The sequence below is a fragment of the Neocloeon triangulifer genome, unplaced genomic scaffold, assembly GCF_031216515.1.
Source record: "Neocloeon triangulifer isolate White Clay Creek 2 clone unplaced genomic scaffold, ASM3121651v1 ptg000014l, whole genome shotgun sequence".
Taxonomy (NCBI): domain Eukaryota; kingdom Metazoa; phylum Arthropoda; class Insecta; order Ephemeroptera; family Baetidae; genus Neocloeon; species Neocloeon triangulifer.
Window position 1 is genome coordinate 23879292 of NW_026775556.1, and position 20936 is coordinate 23900227.

The 20936-nt window shown below is 38.7% G+C and overlaps 4 protein-coding genes across 4 annotated transcripts; 2 read left to right on the forward strand and 2 right to left on the reverse strand.

The window, feature by feature from the left end:
* The first annotated feature begins 3 nt into the window (after positions 1-3).
* LOC132202037 (melanoma-associated antigen B2-like) lies at positions 4-1653 on the forward strand. The gene is made up of 6 exons (XM_059628675.1): positions 4-208; positions 337-645; positions 709-886; positions 1086-1171; positions 1230-1361; positions 1423-1653. The coding sequence occupies exons 1-6, from the start codon at positions 125-127 to the stop codon at positions 1501-1503; spliced, it is 870 nt and encodes a 289-aa protein (XP_059484658.1). The 5' UTR covers positions 4-124; the 3' UTR covers positions 1504-1653.
* A 2462-nt stretch (positions 1654-4115) lies between these two features.
* Positions 4116-12959, forward strand: LOC132201171 (uncharacterized). Its single transcript, XM_059627117.1, has 10 exons — positions 4116-4231; positions 5599-5765; positions 7559-7725; positions 10503-10639; positions 10694-10901; positions 10960-11137; positions 11997-12188; positions 12272-12478; positions 12539-12649; positions 12742-12959. The coding sequence occupies exons 3-8, from the start codon at positions 7648-7650 to the stop codon at positions 12439-12441; spliced, it is 963 nt and encodes a 320-aa protein (XP_059483100.1). The 5' UTR covers positions 4116-4231; positions 5599-5765; positions 7559-7647; the 3' UTR covers positions 12442-12478; positions 12539-12649; positions 12742-12959.
* A 256-nt stretch (positions 12960-13215) lies between these two features.
* LOC132200929 (transmembrane protein 237-like) lies at positions 13216-14756 on the reverse strand. Its single transcript, XM_059626722.1, has 5 exons — positions 14576-14756; positions 14150-14513; positions 13989-14098; positions 13746-13929; positions 13216-13695 (listed from the first exon to the last, which is right to left on the reverse strand). The coding sequence occupies exons 1-5, from the start codon at positions 14725-14727 to the stop codon at positions 13588-13590; spliced, it is 918 nt and encodes a 305-aa protein (XP_059482705.1). The 5' UTR covers positions 14728-14756; the 3' UTR covers positions 13216-13587.
* Positions 14757-14999: 243 nt separating this feature from the next.
* Positions 15000-20717, reverse strand: LOC132200263 (ubiquitin-like modifier-activating enzyme 1). The gene is made up of 8 exons (XM_059625602.1): positions 20527-20717; positions 19725-20252; positions 18136-18849; positions 17631-18034; positions 16793-17501; positions 16445-16654; positions 16161-16384; positions 15000-16047 (listed from the first exon to the last, which is right to left on the reverse strand). Exons 1-8 carry the CDS (start codon positions 20530-20532, stop codon positions 15564-15566), a joined length of 3279 nt encoding a protein of 1092 aa, XP_059481585.1. The 5' UTR covers positions 20533-20717; the 3' UTR covers positions 15000-15563.
* Positions 20718-20936: the final 219 nt, after the last annotated feature.

The window sequence follows — 20936 nt, forward strand, 5'->3', positions numbered from 1 at the left end:
ATTTTTATCTACAAAACAAACAAACTTGATCCATGGCGGCGTGAGCGTGAATTGTTGCGTATTCCGTCCGAATTTTGCACCGGAAAACGTTGATAATTTTGAATTTGGAGTGACGAAACTGAAAATGAGTTCAGTACGCAGGAGCGGACGAGACCGTCCTTCAAGCCAATCTCAAGGGACAGGCACGAGGGGCCGAAGGAAAACACAGGTTTGTTAAGCCACATGGTTACAATTATTTATGATTTGGCGGGAGAACTCCGCACATTTTATTTCGATTAATTTAACTGTTTTTGGAAGCAATTAAAACAATTTTTTGAAAAAATTCTCTTCCCCAAGGAAACTGACGATGAGCCAACCCAATCGTCCACTGCTGGCACTTCAAGAAGGAATAAGAAGCAGAGCCGAATTTCGGATTTTTTGGAGGAGTCTCAGGAAGAGGGTGGCACTCAGAAAGCGTCCAAAGTGCCCCAGATCACTAATGACCAGGTCTTGGAACAGGCCCGTTCGGTGGCTTTCTATATGATCTCATGCTGCAAGGACAACTCGATCGTCAACAGAACCGACGTCACAAAGGAGGTTCTCAAGAACTTCCACTTCAAGCACTACCCGACCATCATGGCCAAAGCTTCCGAGATTCTGAAAGAGGTTTTTACAATATATACAAATTTAATGCTTCAGAAGATGTGAATTATTGTAATTATTCCGTAGGTTTTTGGTTTGGAGATCAAAAATTTGGACGGTGATGACGACAAATTTGACAAGATGATATTGATTGACACTCAGAGCATTCCCAAGTACGCAAGCAGTGAGGAAGACAAGGCTACTCTAGCTCTGCTTTTCCTTGTTCTCAGCTGCATTCAGGTTTCTGGCGAGGCCATCAAAGAAGGTGAGAAATGTAGTACATATTTTTGGCATTTAATTACTTCTATGATGACAACAAAGATCTGATTTTTAGGCTTTTAATTTAAGGCCATGATGGAAATTATTCCTTACTCAATCATTAGTTTAAGTCTGATATTTTTATTGAATAAAGTCTAGATTGTTTAATAATTTTTATTTTCTTAATATGTTTTTAAATGTTCCAGAGGATCTAATCAACTTCCTGAGAGAGCTCAACATTCTGTACTCAAAGCAGGATCCAAACTTTGGAGATGTTGAGGGAAAAGTGAATGTAAACACAATTTCAAATTTTATGAGCAAAGTTTTTAAATTAAATGCTTTATTTGTAGACATTCAAAGGGCAAGCCTACCTGAGATTTGATGTGGACAAATCGACCAACCCTCCTACCAAAATGATTGCTCTCGGTCCCAGGGCTAAGGCCGAAATCAACAAGGTGGAAATGTTGCGGTTCTTGAAGAAGGTGACTTTTTTTAAATTTTTGTTTTGCATAAATTTCATTAAATTTAAATTATGTTTGCCAGGTTTACCCCGATCTCGACTTTCTCTCGGACAATGCCAATAACTTGGCTGATTCTCAAGATGAGGGTGCTCTGTCAGAATAGGTATTATTTGCACACCGGTGCACAACATTATTTATAAGTTACAAAACATACAGGATTACTTTTGTGCTAGCAATCAAAATACGAATTGCATCGTCCTTCTTAACAGTGATAAATAATCAGTCTGATAATAAAAGTTACAAAATAGTATAAAAAGAATAATTTAAATATTTTACACTACAGTTCCTTGCTTAATCTAGAAATAGCGGTGAGGAAAAAACCTATAATAACCATAATGCAGCGTGTCAAGTTCAATGAGTTCCACTCAACTTGTAGTTTGTCAAAGTTTTACTTCGAACAAAAATTGCTGAATTTGCTTAAAATATTCAAACAGTTTATACCTTTGATGACTGCAGAAGAGTGGTTCCATTATTCAGCCGAAACACAGTCATGTCGTCTAGTTTTGCCGATAGGCCCCATGTCAGGTTGGCTCTGATGCAAGTAAAAAATAGACTCACTGGACTGTTGGCCAAGTGTCTCTGGAGATCTTTGAATGTCAATGCGCAAATTGGACGAACCTCAAGCTCTTTAAATGTCACTTTTGTCTGTGCTGAAAGAGAAGGTTTCAAGACAACTTCAGTCAGATTTTCTGTGCTTTCCTGCTCTACATTTGCGATATCTTGATTTCTTGAATCCGCAGCTACCAGTTTTTTACTTAAAAATAGAGCATGTTGCGTTGAATAATATTAATTGTTATTGTTGCTTTTGAGAATTACCGATTGCGCCTACGTTGAGTTCGCTGAAGAGTTGTCTCTCTTGCTGTCTTTTCCTTTCCACCATTAGACGAATCTCTAGCAGCCTCACTAATATCTTCGTATTTTGTGGTTTTCAGTTCTTTAATCTCTGAGACTGACTGAGAAATCTCCATTCTGAACATAAATAAGACAGGTGCTCAGCGTTGTTGAATACCACCGAGGGTGGTGTTTTAAAAGCGCGCCTTTTCTCCCCTTAAATAGCTTTGCATTACACTAGGTCCATATAACAACCAAATTATTTTATCTTCTAATGTTTTGTTTTACTTTAATTGGAGCTGGGTTGAAAATAAATGAAAACCAAAGCTGATGCTAGAGCTAAAAACTGTAGATTTTCGAAATCATGAAATTTAAATATTAAATTACGTTTATCCGTATCTTATTTAGATATATTTTCTGCAGCCTCATTAACATCTTCGCATTTTTCAGTTCTTTTATCTCTGAAACTGACCGAGCACTCTCCATTCGGATTAAGGCATGATGTGTTTGGCGCAGTTAAATACCACAGCGGGTGGTGCGTTTAGAAAAAAAGATCCTTGTGTTTTTAAAGCGCGCCAAATTTACTTTATATTACAATGCAAGCTGGGTTGAAAAAAAAATGAAAACCAAGTAAATGGCTATTATAATTTTTTATTGATTGCAAATATCTTATCGTAGCACAAGTATGTGACTGATAAAAGCACTTTATATTAAGAGTAAAACATATTTCTCAGTATGAAATTAAGACTTGAAAACTCTGTTTTTCTCCACCACAACGCAATCTTGAAAAAATTCTAAAAAAATTTTCAATGTGAATTTTTACAATTTCAAACTCAGAGCTTTTTTCATGAAGAAAAAATCAAAATAAAAAAATTTAATCCAAGACATTATGAAAGAATAGGTCTTTGGCAACAACTTTGTAATTAAGTTTTTTTCTCTAAAATAAATATTATTTTAATTACGGCAACACCATTAGCAAACCCTAATGCAACATTCTAACTCGTCATCGGATTTTAATGAAAAACATATATAAAAAAAGTTTTTTTTTTATAAAATTTGTTAATCTCCGTGCCTTTCTGTAATTAATTAATTTTTTAATTAGCGTTTTCGTTTTCATTCACTTTTCTTATTTCACCCCCGCGACTTCATCTTTGCGCAAAAACCCGGCTCCACGGCCCCCGTCGGTCACTTTTTTTGGTTATTTTTTCGATTTTAATCTCCCTAGTCGCATCGGCCGCATGAATATTAAGCTTTTAAATCATCCAGCTAAATAATTATGTGCATACGGCCGCGAGACATTCTTTATTTTATCACAGCAGGTGAGCTGCCGGGGAAATGTTTCAAAAAGAAGACTGGTGCAGCCACCTGCCGGAACCTTTGAAAGGTGAACTGTTCAGAGACGAGTCGTTGATAAAAACGCGAAACGCGAGAGACAGGTTTTCAAGAAGGTCGAAAAGGAAGGTTCCTGACTGAGAAGGATTAAAGATAAGGTTGGTATTAACTCACTGGCCCCGCCCGATCCCATTGATAAGAAAATCAACTGTCCCCGGACCCAAATAGACCCGATTTTCGCCCTGAAAGAGCTCGCCGGTGGCTGAGCGGACCCCGAGTTCTGACAAGGATGGCAGATTTTTATTTTAAAAAACTTGCTCATAAGCTCCGCCTACGTTTTATTTAATTGTCCCGCTGACCAAGAGTTAATTGTCCCGAATTAAAATCATCAATTAGAAATCTGAGGTACAAAAGCCGCAGCGCACGTTACGCCCGGTGCCCTTTTTTTCCCTCCGCCGTTCCTAAATAGTTCCTCCCAACCTGATTGACCGAGACCCTGAGCTGGATTTGAATCGACGCTTCTGATTGGCCGAAAGCGAACAGGCGATCCAAAAGAAACGCCCGGCTAGATTCAAAACTTTCAAAAGTGAAGCGTCAGTTAGAAATTGGAAATCGGTGGTCAGCGTGTCAGCGAGTACGGACGTATTGCTTGAGCCGATAGACTCAAGGTACGAGATAGTTGTTTGGGATACACACTACCAGGTTGCTCCGCGTCACCGGCTGGTTTACTGTGTGTGACGGTTGCCCTGATTTTGCCCATGTATGTAGTTTGAATTGCCCAAGTAGTGAATTTCCCTTTTGTTTGAATTAAGGACGTGAATCCGCGACTCCGCGTTGAGGACGCGAAGTTTTCCGTCATTTTTGATTTAAAATTAATTGTCTCTTGCCCATTAAATTGTAATTAACCCTCGGCATCGCCACGAGGCGTCAGGAAGAATGGCCTGAGTTTGACCTTTACACTAACACGTTTAGTGCTGTAAGTTTAAAATATTAGAATATTACATAAGACAAGAAGAAATTTTATTGAGCGTTTGCAAATTGTATGCGAATTTACACTTTATAATATTTTGTCTACGTTCCACAATCAAATCAAAACTCTCTTTCATACCCTACCGGAAAGCATCCTCGGCCTGGACTATCATTCTTACATTCGGCCTTAAGACATCGAATCAACTTGTGAACTAAAATAAGTTATTGCTTAATTAATATTCACCCTAATGTTAAATGAATAGGGAGCATCTCATCTCTCACTTAAAGCGCCTGTCTGCCTGCATCTGCACCAAAAGTGGTGCATTCTATTTGAAATTTATCCCGTATTATTATTATAGTTGTAGATCCGATTTAACTATGTCAATACAGATGCCTCAAGGACTCCTTACTTGACTATATATTTAAAAAGCATGATTTTACACTCGAAACAAAATCATAGATAATTTCAATTGCTATGCAGCTAAAAATTTGATTTTTTGCCTTATCCAATCCACCTAAAATATCCATTTTTTTTACATGATAAAATAAAGTCTGTACTATATAAAATTTCCAATGTGATTATGCCATAGTATTTTCATGGTCAAAACCAATTTTTATTTAAAAAGTTAGCTTTGCCCCTGCTAGAAGCATCCGAATGTGGAACATCAACCTTTAAGAGTAATTTTAATTTTCTTGTTACTCATTATTTTTGTTGCATATCTGATTTTATTAGTCACTCAAACTGGCCAGTGTCGCATTATTTTTTCTTGGGGGAACATGAGTGATTTCTCATACTAGGACTGCAAGTGAAGGGTTGTTCATCGCTGAAGATGGCCGGGGGCCGTAGGATTTCGTATTGAGAAGGGTGCACTTTGCATCCCAGTTGCAAACATTTTTAGTACAAAATCCTTTAACATTGTGTTTAATTTGATTGAACAAGTTTATATTATGTCTTTTTATTACATGTTCATTGGTGTTTTGCCATTGATTTGTGCATTAGGGAAATATTTTATTTGATAGTAAACTGATAACCACGATTTTAAATTTATTGTGTTTATGTTTTTAGGTGTTCTCACAGAAAAAGGAGAACAACGAAAGTGCTTGCAAGCGTTTTGCCCGTCGTACCCTGGCATCATTGGACCTACGTCAGAAGACATGGAAATGGTCGATCAGCTCGCGTGCGTTGTTCACGCATTTTTAAGCATGGAGAAGAGAATGCGAGAGGCCACCGATGTAAGTAAAAATAGATTTTATAAGTACTTGCTGTGAACTGATCTTGTGTTTTTAGTATTAAAGTAAATCCTTATTGGCATAGCCAATTCCTTGCAACAATGTAGAAGCCAATTTTTTCAATTATTAGTGGCAATTTAAAATAACGATCCCAGGCAAAAGTTTTGAGCAAGATTATTCAATTTGAGCGCTCAAGAATGAGCACAGCAGGCCTTGCACAGTCTGCTCAAAAGGGGTTTGGAGTGATTCTTGCTCAGCTTTTTCTTGCTCAACCTGCTCGAGGAGCATGAGCAAGCTCTGCTCACTCTGCTCAAGGAAGCTAAACTTCTTGCCTACCTAATTAGTTGAATCAACGTATAATTTGAAATTATAAAATACGATTTATTTCGTATTAGTTTAACTTAAATTATTAAAATAAACCCACCATGCTTTAATGGAAGCTAATTATTCACAAGCTACGCAAGGCTTGTTTTTTTAAAATTTTGCTAGGTGTTTATTTTACTATTCTCCAAGCTTATGAATATATTGAAGCTCCATTTTGCATTGGGTTTGTGACCCAGGGTTACTTTGTAGTTATTAAATTAATATTAATACATTTATTTTATTAAATTAAAAAATAAAATTAATTAAAAAAAAAAATATATCAATCTTGCTTTCTTTGCTCACTGAAAAATTTGGCATCGAGCAAGACTTGCTCACGCCTGCCTTTTCTGCTCTGACTAAGTCCTAGACACCAGAGCAAGCTTTGCTCACGTCTGCTCTTTCTGCTCCGACAAATTCCGATGCGGGTGAGCAAACCAGAATAATTTTTATTTTTATAAAATTGTTATTAATTAAAAAATTTATGGAATTATTATTATTTTTAATAAATAATATATTACATTAAATTATAATTATTTTATAGCTGGATTGAGAATAAATGAAAACCAAAGCTGTTGCCTGAGCTAACAACTCTAAATTTTCAAAAGCATATGGTACATATTTGAATAATCGAATTCGTCTATCTTATAGTCGACAAATTTGTAAATAAATTTTTAGACCGTGCTAGACCTAAAAACAGTGTCTTTTCAAAATCATGGAATTTGAATAATCGAATTCGTCTTTCTTATAGTCGTCAATTTTGTAAATAAATTTTTAGACCGTGCTAGACCTAAAAACAGTGTTTTTTCAAAATCATGGAATTTGAATAATCGAATTCGTCTTTCTTATAGTCGTCAATTTTGTAAATAAATATTTAGACCGTGCTAGACCATAAACAGTGTTTTTTTTTTCAAAATCATGGAATTTGAATAATCGAATTTGTCTTTCTTATAGTTAACAATTTTGTAAATAAATTTTTAGACCGTGCTAGACCTAAAAACAGTGTTTATTTTTCAAAATCATGGAATTTGAATAATCGATTTCGTCTTTCTTATAGTCGTCAATTAAGTAAATAAATTTAGACCGTCCTAGACCTAAAAACTTTTTTTTCAAAATCATGGTATTTGATTAATCAAATTCTTCTTGATGAATATTCCGCAACCTCAATAACATCTTCGTATTTTTATTTTCAGTTTTATATCTCTGAATCTGACTGAGGATTTGCCATTTTGAATTTAAATAAGTCATGTATTTTTTGTTGTTGAATTCCTTTGTTTTAAAAGCATTATGTTTAATTTGATTGAACAAGTTTATATTATGTCTTTTTATTACATTTTCATTGGTGTTTTGTCATTGAGTTGTGCATTTGGGAAATAATTTGATTTGATAGTAAACTGATAACCACGATTTTAAATTTATTGTGTTTATGTTTTTAGGTGTTCTCACAGAAAAAGGAGAACAACGAAAGTGCTTGCAAGCGTTTTGCCCGTCGTACCCTGGCATCATTGGACCTACGTCAGAAGACATGGAAATGGTCGATCAGCTCGCGTGCGTTGTTCACGCGTTTTTAAGCATGGAGAAGAGAATGCGAGATTCCTCCGACGTAAGTAAAAATAGATTTTATAAGTACTTGCTGTGAACAGATCTTGTGTTTTTAGTATTAATAGTTAAAGTAAATCCTTATTGGCATAGCCAATTCCTTGCAACAATGTAGAAGCCAATTTTTTCAATTATTAGTGGCAATTTAAAATAACGATCCCAGGCAAAAGTTTTGAGCAAGATTATTCAATTTGAGCGCTCAAGAATGAGCACAGCAGGCCTTGCACAGTCTGCTCAAAAGGGGTTTGGAGTGGTTCTTGCTCAGCTTTTTCTTGCTCAACCTGCTCGAGGAGCTTGAGCAAGCTCTGCTCACTCTGCTCAAGGAAGCTAAACTTCTTGCCTACCTAATTAGTTGAATCAACGTAAAATTTGAAATTATAAAATACGATTTATTTCGTATTAGTTTAATTTAAATTATTAAAATAAACCCACCATGCTTTAATGGAAGCTAATTATTCACAAGCTACGCAAGGCTTGTTTTTTAAAATTTTGTTAGGTGTTTATTTTACTATTCTCCAAGCTTATGAATATATTGAAGCTCCATTTTGCATTGGGTTTGTGACCCGGGGTTTCTTTGTAGTTATTAAATTAATATTAATACATTTATTTTATTAATTTAAAAATGAAATTAATTAAAAAAATATATATCAATCTTGCTTTCTTTGCTAACCGAAAAATTTGGCATCGAGCAAGACTTGCTCACGCCTGCTTTTTCTGCTCTGACTAAGTCCTAGACACCAGAGCAAACTTTGCTCACGTCTGCTCTTTCTGCTCCGACAAATTCCGATGCGGGTGAGCAAACCAGAATAATTTTTATTTTTATAAAATTGTTATTAATTAAAAAATATATGGAATTATTATTATTTTTAATGATTTTTATTAAATAATATATTATATTATAATTATTTCCTAAATTAAATTATTGATTTTGATATTATTTGAAAATAATGCAATTTATATTTTGATCAAAATAGAACTCTTATTATTAAGTTGAGTATTTAAAATTTTTTAAATAAATAAATAAATTATTTCATATTATATAATTTTTTTATATTAAATTTTCCTTGAGAATTTATAATTTGGTGAGTATCCATTGATTATTACATAAGAATTTGCACATTAAATATATAATATTTATTATAATCTAAAAAATTCTATTTGCTGCTTTTTAAATCTATCTAAAAAATGAAAATACTGGAAATAAATAAAATAGATTAAGAAAATAATTTTTAATGTTTACTAGTTAATTTAATTTTAATACCAAAATAAAAAAAGATCAGTTTTATTTTTCCAACATTAAAATATAAGCATTAAATTGGCCCCGAACTCTATAAAAAACTAATAAAACGAGCCCATTGCTTTGGTATTACAAATTTAGTTTATTGTAAACCAAAATAATAATAGGAAGTCGCAAGTAAAGGGTTTGCATATGATTATACTGACTGATTTTTTAATTGTTTAATAATTTATATTGTTTAAATTATTTCTATTGCTAATTGTAAGATAATTTCTAATGTTTGAATTATTAATATTTTTAATGTGTAATTGTTTAAAACAATGCAGGTTGGTTTACACACTGGCTTTATTTTATTTACAACAATTTTGGCAGAATGGTTAAAATTCACTGACTCGAAATTTTTCGTTTAATGTCTCTTAAAAATCAAAAAACGGGAGCGGTGTTCCCTGGGTGGGCAAACTGGCTGCCCTGGAAACGTCCTTGCTGGGAACTTGGCGGCTCCCTGCAGGTCGGCGGCGGCTCTCGGCGCGGCCAGGGCCCACGGCGTGCAGGTCTCTGGCGGCGGACGTTCGTACGCCTTCGTCCGAACGCTCGCTGGCGGCGTGCCACGTCGGCGCCCGATTCCTCGGACAGGAAGGAGCTGGGGACAAAAACAATGGGTCACTCGGCTGTACTTCCGTCCCACGTAGTGGTTTGACCTTTCGGCCAAAAGAAGGCCTCAGGGAGAGACAATAGTAATCTCTCTTACCTGGCAAAGCTGCTCCGTACGGCTTCGGACGGCTCAGCCGCACCCTGGACAGTACGAGGGACACAGGTGTGTCGCTCGAGGGGCTCGGGACGCGGTCGGCCTTCCGGCTGTTCTCGGACGAGACAGCGTCGGGACACGAAAGCGGTCGGGGCCGTGGGACAGCTCGGACGGGTGCGAAGGGATCGGACGGGCGTCCAAAACTGCACTGTGTGTCCAGGTGTCCTGCGAACAAAGAGCACTGAACGCCGCTCAACACCATGGAATCGGCTGGTGTTACTGTGGTGTCGGTGTGGTGTCGCGTTCCAGAAGGGTACTATCCTTTTCTTTGCCGCATTGCAAACAAATTTTTATAGAATTCAAGTAGTTCTTAGAGTTAGTTGATTAAAATTTTGAACTCAAGGTAATTTTGAGTTTTATCTTTCATCTCGGCACTCCAATTTCATACCTGCTTTCAAATCCACAACACATAGCAAAAGCTCATTAATAAAATTTTGTATTGTACTTTGCTCCGTATGGTGTCTCTTCAATTATGCTTTTTAACATGGGACGGTTGCGGTTGCGTTTATAAGAAATGAATTTTGGATCTCCGACAATTTTGGCAAAAATGACAGTAAATTTGCGGAGCTGAATTTATTAATTTCAGAAAATAGAGGGGTTTCCTTATACTTAAAAAAAATGTATTTTATTTGAATGCTCTAAATTGAAATTATCGGGAAATAAGTAAATTTTGTATTTTTACTATACCTACCAAAATTTTAAGAAATCAACAATGAAAGCTAAAAATTTCTCTTTCTAGATCTCTTCTATGCTCAAAGTAGCTCAGAATTGCAGGAAAAGGAGCCCAGTCCATGAGATTGTCAAAGAAATTCATCGGCACAAGGAACAACTCTCCCTGAGACTTGAACGAGAATTTCAAAAGTTAATTGTGTCCAAGTAAGTACCGGTGAAATAATCAGTAAAGTTGTGTGTACGAATTAATTTTTATAGACTGCCCCTGATGAAACAAAATAAATTCTCTCTGATTGTTGAGCAATTTTTGCTTGATGAACTGCGGGCAGAAACAGTGCTCATGCGAAGGCTTGTTTGCAAGGAATGCAAACATATCGTGTGCCAACCGGAGTTATCACCTTTTTGCAACACAAACGATATGCGCTGTTGGGCAGGCTTTGAGGACCCAAGGAGGTCATGTTTAAAAGTGTAATACCAAAGTCATACTGCTAAACTTTAATTCATATTCTTCTATATTTTTAAAGGAAAGATGCGATGGCAAGTACATTCAGGAGGTTGTGCTGAATGAGTCTTGTATCTGGATTGACTGCATGTCGAAGAACAGCCCAAACCGTTTTGAGGAGATGGAATATTTGGCTAACAATGGTCTCATGCCATCTGTGTTGCGGCTGAATGAAAAAGAATTCACTCTGAGTGGCGCATGTGAGTCTAATTGCATTTCTTCTTTTTCATTTATATTATTGTTTTTTTTTTTTTAAATAAGTTTTTGGAAATCAAAAACGTAACTCTTAAGTGGGAGGAATTATCCAAAAGGAACATAATTATGAAAAAATAGTCTTTTGGCCAGTTTAATATTGCTGACCAGTACATAATAGATATTTTTGTGGCCGGATTTATTTCTCATTTTAAATCGGATGATTTCCACATGCCCTGCCTGTAGTTAGAGGGGTTGCATTATGATCATTTGGTCCCTCAGCCGTCATGGGATCAATGCTCAACCTGAGGAGCTTAGTGGATAAAAAAGCCTCTGGTTTGCGAATCGTCATTGATAACATTTTGACTTAACAAGTCAGGAAATTTTGGAGGTTTGACGCAAGTGGTACTGACGTATTCAGAGGCTTGCAACGTTTCCTCCGATCCATGAGCTGGAAGAACTCAGCTTGTGTGACGAATGCCTGAGTTTCATTATAAGCCCTTTGAGGCAAGGCCGGGACAAGGGGTAAAGATCTCAAGGCAGGTGGGTGCCCATTCGAGCACCACCAAATTTGCTTGAGCTCCCTGACCGGGAGTCGGGTTTATTTTCAAGCAAACGTGCTGTTGACCTTTTAGGTATAAAGTGAAACAATTATAAAAATAATAAAAATTCATTTAAAGTAAATTGAATGTAAATATATAAAAGTGAATATATTAATGGCAATGTGATGTGTGTTCAACTACTGCAAGAGACCAACCCAATAGCCTAATAACTAATAAGAAAACGGGGGCCATTTAAGCAAATAAAAAATCCATTAACTACAAGTTAAGAAGGTAGTTATAAAATGATAATGATATTCTTTTTTAGTGATCCGAGAGCACAGACTTGGCGATGCAGATTTTGAGCCAGAAGAATGTGATTACCATCACTTAGGAGATATTTTTCTTCACCAGCCTTTGGAAGAAGAATATTTAGATATTTCTGAACTTGGCTCAAAGTCAGTTGACCAAGGAAATGCTGAGAGAGCAAGAACATACTTTGTTGAGAGACAGCAGACAGGTAAAAGCATCAAAACTAATAATATTCATAGCTCTTCTATGATTTGTAATTAGATTTTTAATCATTGAAACCAAACCTTACAGGAACATGGAATAAGATTGGTTACCTGAACACGGAACTATGGGGTGAACCGTGGGAAGCAGACGTGGAAAACTGCAGATTCCCAGGTTATCCAGCGAGCAGAACGCCCCGCCACCCCGCTGGCCGGATGACCCTCCTCGCCGCAAGCCTGGTCACGCAGAGCCCAGCCTGAGGACGCCGGGCTGCCCAAGTCCCGACCACCCCAGTTGGTAAGGTATCCACCCTCTAGTTTCCTTTGTGATTATCTAATGGTCATAATACTGTTCTAGGGCGGACACTTTTGCCAGCCGGCGACCTGGACCAGGCAGCACCTCCGGACTACTCACACACCAGCCTGACCTACGAGACCCACCCCCGAGTTTTGCCTGCAGAGTTGACAGGTAAATAAAGTGATAAAGCATTTGTGATGCATTTAGCACCCCATATGCTCACTTGTTTGAAGCCCAACTAATTATTCCCTCCTTGTCCCTAGGTTCCCAGCGAGAGGCCAGGCCTTCACCGTGACTGACGCTAGGCCTCTTCGGGGAACCTGTCCAACCCTGCGGCTGCCCTCCTCACGTGTCATCTGAGCAGCAACCACAAGACGTCACCCCACTTGCCCCACCTCCCATCTGTGTTTACCCCATTTAATTAAAACACATTATCCAAAGAGTTAGAATTGTACCTTTATAGGGAATATAACCCAAACAACAGCAGTTGAATCTATTTGTTTACTTTATTTTTATTTCCCGAATTAACCAAGTCATAAATTGAAAGTTTTCCGAAGTTCAGTACTTAATTAACAAAATCATCTTGCCTGCAATCTTATTTATTAGAAATAATTTATTTTAAAATTTTCCTAACCAAGATGTTGAGGGAAAAGTGAATATAAACACAATTTTAAATTTTATGAGAAAAGTTTTTAAATTAAATGCTTTATTTTTAGACATTCAAAGGGCAAGCCTACTTGAGATTTGATGTGGACTAACCGACCAACCCTCCTACCAAGATGATTGCTCTCGGTCCCAGGGCTAAGGCCGAAATCAACAAGGTGGAAATGTTGCAGTTCTTTTTTAATTTTTTTTTTTTTTTTTTACAAATTTCATTAAAATTAAATTATGTTTGCCAGGTTCACCCTGATCTCGACATTTTCTCGGATTTGGTATTATTTGCACACCGATGCACATTATTTATAAGTTACAAAACATACAGGATTATTTTTGTGCTAGCAATCAAAATACGAATTGCACCGTCCTTCTTAAAAGTGATACATAAGCAGTCTGATAATAAAAGATACAAAATAATAAAAAGAGATTTAAACATTTTACAGTCCAGTCAGTTACTTGTTTAATCTAGAAATAGCGGTGAGGAAAAATCCTATAATGACCAGAATGCAGCGTGTCAAGTTCAATGAGTTCCAATCGACTTGTAGTTCATTAAAATTTTCCTTAAAACAAAAAATTGTTGAATTTGCTTGAAATTTTCAAAAGTGCATACCATTGATAACTGCAGTAGTGTGGTTCCATTATTCAGCCGAAACGCTGTCATGTCGTCTAATTTTGCTGAGAGGCCCCATGTCAGGTGGGCTCCGATGCAAGCAAAAAGGGCAAATAGACTCACTGGGTTGTTGGCCAAGTGTTTTTGGAGATCTTTTAATGTCAATGCGCTGTTTGGAATGCACCTGATAATTTAGTATTTAAATATGTGAAAATTGTATTCCTAACAAAAAACAAAAATTACCAGTCCAGTACTGAAACGGTAGATATTGTTGAAAAAATATAAAACGTTATTTGGAAAATACGCTCTTTGTTGATTCCTACTTCTGACTTGTGAAAATTTTCCCCGTCAACCTTGTTAAGAAAGGTTTTTTTATTAAACAAGAGTAATAAATAATTTCTCACCATAATCATATGCCAAAAAGCCATTCCAGCTAAAAGTCCATGGCAAAATGATGCGAATGGTATAAATCTCTTTTGATATTCCACTGCGATAGTCTCTGCGGAATACAAAACTGTATTTGTCTGGTCGAGAAGATTTTGCGTCGAAGACAAGAAAAAAACGTCCTGACTGACAGGTATGAAGTTATGGTCTCTTTGTACGTAGATTTTGCCCTCGCAAATTGGACGAACCTCCAGCTCTTTAAATGTCACTGTTGTCTGTGCCAAAAGAGCAGGGGTCAAGACAACTTCAGTCAGATTTTCTGTGCTTTCCTGCTCTACATTTGCGATATCTTGATTTCTTGAATCCGCAGCTACCAGTTTTTTACTTAAAAATAGAGCACGTTGTGTTGAATGATATTAATTGTAAAGGTTGCTTGTGAGGATTACCGATTGCGCCTACGTTGAGTTCGCTGAAGAGTTGTCTCTCTTGCTGTCTTTTCCTTTCCACCATTAGACGAATCTCTAGCAGCCTCACTAATATCTTCGTATTTTGTGGTTTTCAGTTCTTTAATCTCTGAGACTGACTGAGAAATCTCCATTCTGAAAATAAATACGACAGGTGCTCAGCGATGACATACCACCGAGGGTGTTTTAAAAGCGCGCCTTTCCTCCCCTTAAATAGCATTGCATTAAACAAACTCCATCTAACGACCAAATTTTAGTTAGTTCAAGCTGGATTGAAAATAAATGAAAACCAAAAATGAGCTTTGCATTGCTGTTGACCAAATTTACTTTATATTGCAAATTACAATTCAAGCTGGGTTGAAAATAAATGGAAACCAAGTAAATGGCTATTATATTTTTTTTATTGATTGCAAATATCTTATCCGGGCACAAAGTATGTGACTGATAAAAACACTTCATATTAAGAGTGAAACATATTTCTCCGCATGAAATTAAGACTTGAAAACTCTGTTTTTCTCCACCACAACGCAAATTTATGAAGCAGTCCAATAAATAGTATGCACTTAAACCGATTTCTTTTTACCTTAATTGATGTTAAGAATGACAAACTTTGATAGCTTCTTTGTTCAAAATTAATGGTCAGATCACGCAGCAGCATCGACCATCAGAGTGCAACGCTCTACAAAATTCATCAGCTGAATCAAGCATCTACGATTAGCAAGACACTCGGTCGTTCATTCATTGACAGAGCAGTTTGTAAATAAATGGTTCCATTACATTCATAATAATTAATAATGAGTCTAAAGTGCTACTCCCAGTGATGAACAAAAATAAAGTTGTAATTAATTAATTAATTAAACCAAAGAGGACACTTGAGAGAAACGAAAGCCATCTATTAGTAAATCATTCAAACAACTCAATGTGTTTTGAAAAGCATCGCGGTGCTCCACCGGGGAGGACTACTTGGTGGTTAGTTGGGAGGCAGTTGGTATCTGATGTACGGCACCTCAACGTCCTCATCACTTGCAACATCGTTGCAGCAGATTTCCAACACAAGAGCCCTCACGTGCGGCTCAATGGTTTTCTTGGATACCCGGCGTACCAGCTCAGGGATTGTGAGGGCCAAGCGCTCGTCTTTCCTCTGAGGGGCCATGAAGAAGGAGAAGAGCATGCACACACCCTGCGAGAGCATTGTCACTTCCAGGCCGTACACTTTTCTGAAGTGTTCGAGCAATCCCTGCAGGGTCATTTCCTGGTTGATTTCAAAGCGGTCCCACAAGGTCCATTCCCTGCCGTTGAAGGACTGCCGGGCGGCGGCCAGTGGCTCGGAAAAGGCAAACAGTGGCAGCGCCAGGTTGACGAAGCCATTTTTGAAGTAGGCCAGCTTCTTGGCGTCCACAGGTGGTGCCCCCTCAGGACCCCAAATTTCTTTGCTGCGATCTCGGTCTGTTCGACTGCAACAAATATAAACATTTGGCTCATCAAGTCTTTTTTGAGTTCATTAAATTGATTAATAAGAAAACAATTTATAGATATGAAATTAGTTAAAATTGCATGTAATTATTACGTGTAGCCAAGGAGAACCAGCTTGAAGAGCTCAAGGGTGACCAGTCCAGCAACCACACTTGTTGTAGTAGCAATGGCAGGAATGATTTTGCCAGCGATCAACTTGCTCTTGTGTCGGTCAGCAGGCTCGATGCCATAGTTAGCCGCCCTCAGGTTTGACGCAGCAACAATGAAATCCATGTGCTGGTTGCTATCATCATCCTTCTCAAAGTCCAAGGGATTAATCTGTATAAAAATTATTTGTTTTATTGATAATACAAAAATCTTATAATTAATTGTTCTTACTATGAGACCAGCCACTTGGTTTCTAGCTTCCTCCAGTTCTTGGACAATGTTTTCTTGTTGGTCCATATCCATATTGTTACTGCCATTGGCCAACTGCGAATCATTCTCAGCAATTCTCACGCCATCTCGTGGCACAAAATGAGGAACGTCAACAGCTTGGACCATTTCTGTCACCCTTTGCCGGTCTAAGTTCTTCTGAATGCCGTAAACCTGCAAATTTTATTACGAGTTTGAAAAAAAGAATGTTGAACATATTTTTTCCCGTATACAATCAGATTTAAATTTTATTACGAATTAGGTTAGATTAATGTTGTCACTAAAAACGGTTCACATTTACGTATTAATTACCTGCGCAAGGAGGTTGGCAGCAGCAACAATGAAGTCTAAATGCACCTCATTTCTGATATCAAACTCCAAAGGTGTTGGCTGGCGCTTGGGTCCAGACCAGAAGTCATGTCCAGAGCTTGTTTTTAAGTCAGGAGGGAAATTGTGAAGCAGCTGTTTGATCTGATTTGAGTACTGCTCTTGCCAGTAGTTGCGTGCCCAAGCGACGCAGTCTTGGAAGTTTTTAGGGCGGTCGACGAGTGCTTTTTTCACTGCTACGAACACTTCCACCGGTTGGTACCCTGGCAGGGCCTGTGTTCGCTGGATGAAATTAGGGTCCTTGAGGAACATAGAGGCACTCTCGGCTGCCTGCGTGAAGAGGCCTTCGAAAGCATCACGTGCCCATTGCAGTGTGTGCTCGATGGCGTTTGGGAAGTTTTTCAAGGTGCAAATGGGGATGCTCTTCTCGGGTGGATCCTGCGATGAGCTGTACGACTCAGTCATGAATGGCACCACCACTTGCACGTTGCCCTTGGTGCCCAAAGTTCCAGATTCAAGCAGGGGCAGGTGGTAATAAACGCAACGACGATCCATGTAAATTCTTGCGTCCACATTATCCAGTGCGTTAGCCACACCATCCAAGTTGTGGAAGAACTCATCGTTGTAAATTGATTCAGTGTCGGGGCCAACACGGTTCAAGTGAGCAGTAATATTTACTTCTGGGTTCATTGCTCTGGAAAAAAATTAAACTTCAGAGAAATATAATGTCAAAGCTAACAAATGTTGTCCAAAATTACGGAGTCACAAATTGTGTTAGACAGTACAGAATTTGTGTTTATATACAAGATAATATTTTTCTTACTTGATGGCTTTAGCAGCGCAGGAAGACTTTGCCTTTTGCACGTCGTGCTGCCTGAACAGGAACTGTCTGTTCAGGTTAGACTTCTCAATGAGGTCCATGTCTGTGACAAAGATATTGCCATCTTTGCCAGCACCCACTCCAGACATGGCAAAGTTCTTCAACAGTTCACAACCGATGGCGCCAGCACCGACGATAAAGTAGCGAAGCTTGCCCAACTTCTCCTGGAATTTGTGACCAAGAACGCAAACTTGTGAGGCATAACGGACATCAGGGATTTCAAAGTTCTCCACTGGCTTCAAGTCCTCTGGCAAACACTCGATAGCATCAAAGTAGAGGAATTGCTTGATTGGGAAAAATTTGCCACTGCAACCTTTCATCACCTCTTGGGCAACAATTCCGCCAATCTGAAAATTGATTTTAAGTAAATTTTTGTCTCTTTCTCAAACTAAGGTGAAAATTTTCTCTGGATAAAACTCCTAAATCATGAGCTTTATTTCCAACTTACCACAGCACACATCGGGGCCAACTGTCCAGCTGCAGTGTAGCTGAAGGTCTTGATGAGTTTGCCATCACCTTCGTTAAAGTCGCCCTCGACAAGGCTGAGCAGAGAGGAGGCGTCAGCCTCATTCCATGGCTTTGGGAGGCGACTGTTGTTCTTCACAAACTCGTGCAGAGCCGTAAAGGCGGCGTGCAGAACAGGAGGGCTATCAAATTTGCCAAAGTCGGTCATTACAAACTCTGGGTTGCTCAGAGCTTTGCCGAAAGGCAGAAAATCCACTTTGACAGGCATCTTGACCTGTGTGGCCACCCCACCACCGGTGTAATGGGACAGGCCAGTTGTGTCCCCAATGGAGAATGTGTACGGACCCAAGACCTTGATTCGGTGAGCCTGAGCCTCAGGGCTCTGCATTGGGTCGGCATTCAACTCAGTCATGCCCTTGATTTCGTTGAATATCACGAAGTCTCCATCCTCAAAGCCGTGCCGCATCTCGTCAAGGCAAGTCACCACAGCTTCTTTGTCGTTGGTGATGCTGGCAATCATGGTGCTGATGGGGTTCTCACCATTTGTGTCCCTGACAACGAACTGTGTGCCGAAGTCGCAGAAGACTTGAGCAAATACACCTACAGTGTCAGCCACGATGAACGGGATGTTCAAGGGGTGTGTGATCTCAGAAATGCGCAGCTGCTCATCTCTGGTTGTCTCGGTCAAAACAACAACCTGAAAATTTAAGCAATGAGTATAAAAGGTATCTTGTACGGAAACTTGGTTAAAAGTTTCGAAAAGTATTTAGAAGAAGAATTTTAAGTTTTAGGGGTTTTTCAAGGTTAATATGAATTGCTCTAGTTTAAATTTGGCTTTTTCTCATTGCTTAAACTATAAAACAATGAGCGATTAGAAGATAAACAACACCGACTATAGCAATATTTGAAATGCATTCTGAATTCAACTAGTCAAAACTAATTTAAAATTTCTATTGAAACATAAAAATTCTCAATTAAATGATACTTGTATTTATCTTATCATTATCAATCATTAACCATATATTAGTATAGAATAGTTGACAGAAAATTTTAGTTTAAGAATATTAACGTAGCATTCATTTTCTTCATTTATTGAACAGTTCAAATTTCATTTTTTGGAAATTATACTTGATCTATTTCAGTTCAATAAGATGCGCCGGCAAGATGAAAAGTCTAAGATTGTAAAAAGTCTTGATTTTTTATATTATTTGTCTTGGCACGCTTTAATATTTTTTATTCAAATTAAAAAGTAGCTTAAAAGCTGTTGTGCATTTTTATGACTCTTTCAATTGCTTGCAAGTGAATAAGATAAGTTATCAGAGCCGTGTATTGTTGCTGGGAAGTTGTAAGCCTGCTAACCGCATTAACTAGCGTCACGTCATGCCAGGGGCTGCTAAATTGAATAATTCAATTACCAAAAAATACAAGAAAATAAAAATTCAGGATAAAACTATTTTAAATTAAATTGTTTTCTTGGAATTGCCGGTGATTTTTTTTTATAAAAATTAATTTAGAACCTTCTGGCAACAGAAGTGGGTCAGTTGGATTATTATCAAAGTATTTAGGACGTACAGCACACTCTTTGATGTAATCAGGGGTCAGTTCACCAATGTAGAACTCGACATCGACGTAGGTGTTCAACTCAGCCAGGTGCTGGCATGAGGCTTCAGCGCGGTTGCGTCCAATGTCGGCGTCCCTCAAGAAGTACTGGGTGGCAAGGTCGGCCTTCGAAACCAGCTTGGTGTCATGTAGCACGACCTTCTTCACGCCGGCCAAGATCACATTCTTGGCAATTTCGACTCCGAGGCCTCCGAGCCCCGAGATCAGCACCACGGACCTGGCCATCCGCACCATGGCTTCGTGGCCGAGGACATAGAGCTGGCGCGAGTAGAGGTTCTCATCCATGTTGTCTCGGAGCTTCTGCGACTCGGGGTCGGTGCCCTGCTGCTGCTGCTGGTTGGCGTCGGATTGCATTTGGCCGGTGCTGGGGACCGTTGCCGACGATGACTTGCCGTCCACTAACGAGGCCGCCACACACTCAAGTTTTCGCTTCTTTGTCGGAGGATCAACGGCTTTCTCCGCAGATCCGCTACAAGACATCTACGCAGAAAAGCACAAAATCAGGGTTTTAATTTGCCAGCCCGCCCTGTCTGCTGCCCGTGGAATTCTTTGCAAAATATTCAGTGCGAGAAAGAATCGGTGCGTCGATCGGCACTCGAACGGCTAGTGCTGCACCACCATTAGAGAATTACTTGCATATCACACGGCCAGCAGCAGCGGCAGCAGGAAAACGAACGAATTAGTCGAGAGGCGCGTGCTTTCAAAGTTTCAAAACCGGGCCGACGCGCCGCGGCCACGCTTGCCCGAAATTTACCTGCATAGGTGCGAATCAGACGCCCTGAAAGGTCGCAAACGAAGGATCGACGTCGGCACGAGTGATAAAGTTAACTGGGGAGAGGAAAACTGGACATTTAACTCGCTTCCTCGCGGGATGCTGACAGGCGTTGCCGGCGTTTCACTTTCCGAAAGACCTTTCTCTCGCAACTTCTACCACAAGAGCATCATGGGGAAGAGGGTTGTACATTCGGGAGAACCGGAAGCTGCAACGGCGCGACACCTACGAATTTTTCAAATAAAACCGGGATGGCGACGTGGTTTGATCAAAAGAGCCAAAAAAGCGAAGCGGATTTTGAAAGATTTTAATTTAGTTTATCGTTAAAAATTAATAATATGAACGAGAATTAATATTTATGACCCTGAATAAAAAAGTTGCGAATTTTATTT

Coding starts and splice junctions, on each gene's coding strand:
- LOC132202037 (XM_059628675.1), top strand. CDS start 125: ATGAGTTCAGTACGCAGGAGCGGACGAGACCGTCCTTCAAGCCAATCT. Junction 1,172..1,229: donor ATGTTGAGGGAAAAGTGAAT/GTAAACACAATT, acceptor CTTTATTTGTAG/ACATTCAAAGGGCAAGCCTA. Junction 1,362..1,422: donor TGTTGCGGTTCTTGAAGAAG/GTGACTTTTTTT, acceptor TATGTTTGCCAG/GTTTACCCCGATCTCGACTT.
- LOC132201171 (XM_059627117.1), top strand. CDS start 7,648: ATGGAAATGGTCGATCAGCTCGCGTGCGTTGTTCACGCGTTTTTAAGC. Junction 7,726..10,502: donor GAATGCGAGATTCCTCCGAC/GTAAGTAAAAAT, acceptor TTCTCTTTCTAG/ATCTCTTCTATGCTCAAAGT. Junction 11,138..11,996: donor ATTCACTCTGAGTGGCGCAT/GTGAGTCTAATT, acceptor ATTCTTTTTTAG/TGATCCGAGAGCACAGACTT.
- LOC132200929 (XM_059626722.1), bottom strand. CDS start 14,727: ATGGAGATTTCTCAGTCAGTCTCAGAGATTAAAGAACTGAAAACCACA. Junction 14,514..14,575: donor ACTCAACGTAGGCGCAATCG/GTAATCCTCACA, acceptor TCTATTTTTAAG/TAAAAAACTGGTAGCTGCGG. Junction 13,930..13,988: donor ACCGTTTCAGTACTGGACTG/GTAATTTTTGTT, acceptor CTAAATTATCAG/GTGCATTCCAAACAGCGCAT.
- LOC132200263 (XM_059625602.1), bottom strand. Junction 17,502..17,630: donor TGCGCTGCTAAAGCCATCAA/GTAAGAAAAATA, acceptor ATTTTTTTCCAG/AGCAATGAACCCAGAAGTAA. Junction 16,655..16,792: donor CTGCCAACCTCCTTGCGCAG/GTAATTAATACG, acceptor TAAAATTTGCAG/GTTTACGGCATTCAGAAGAA.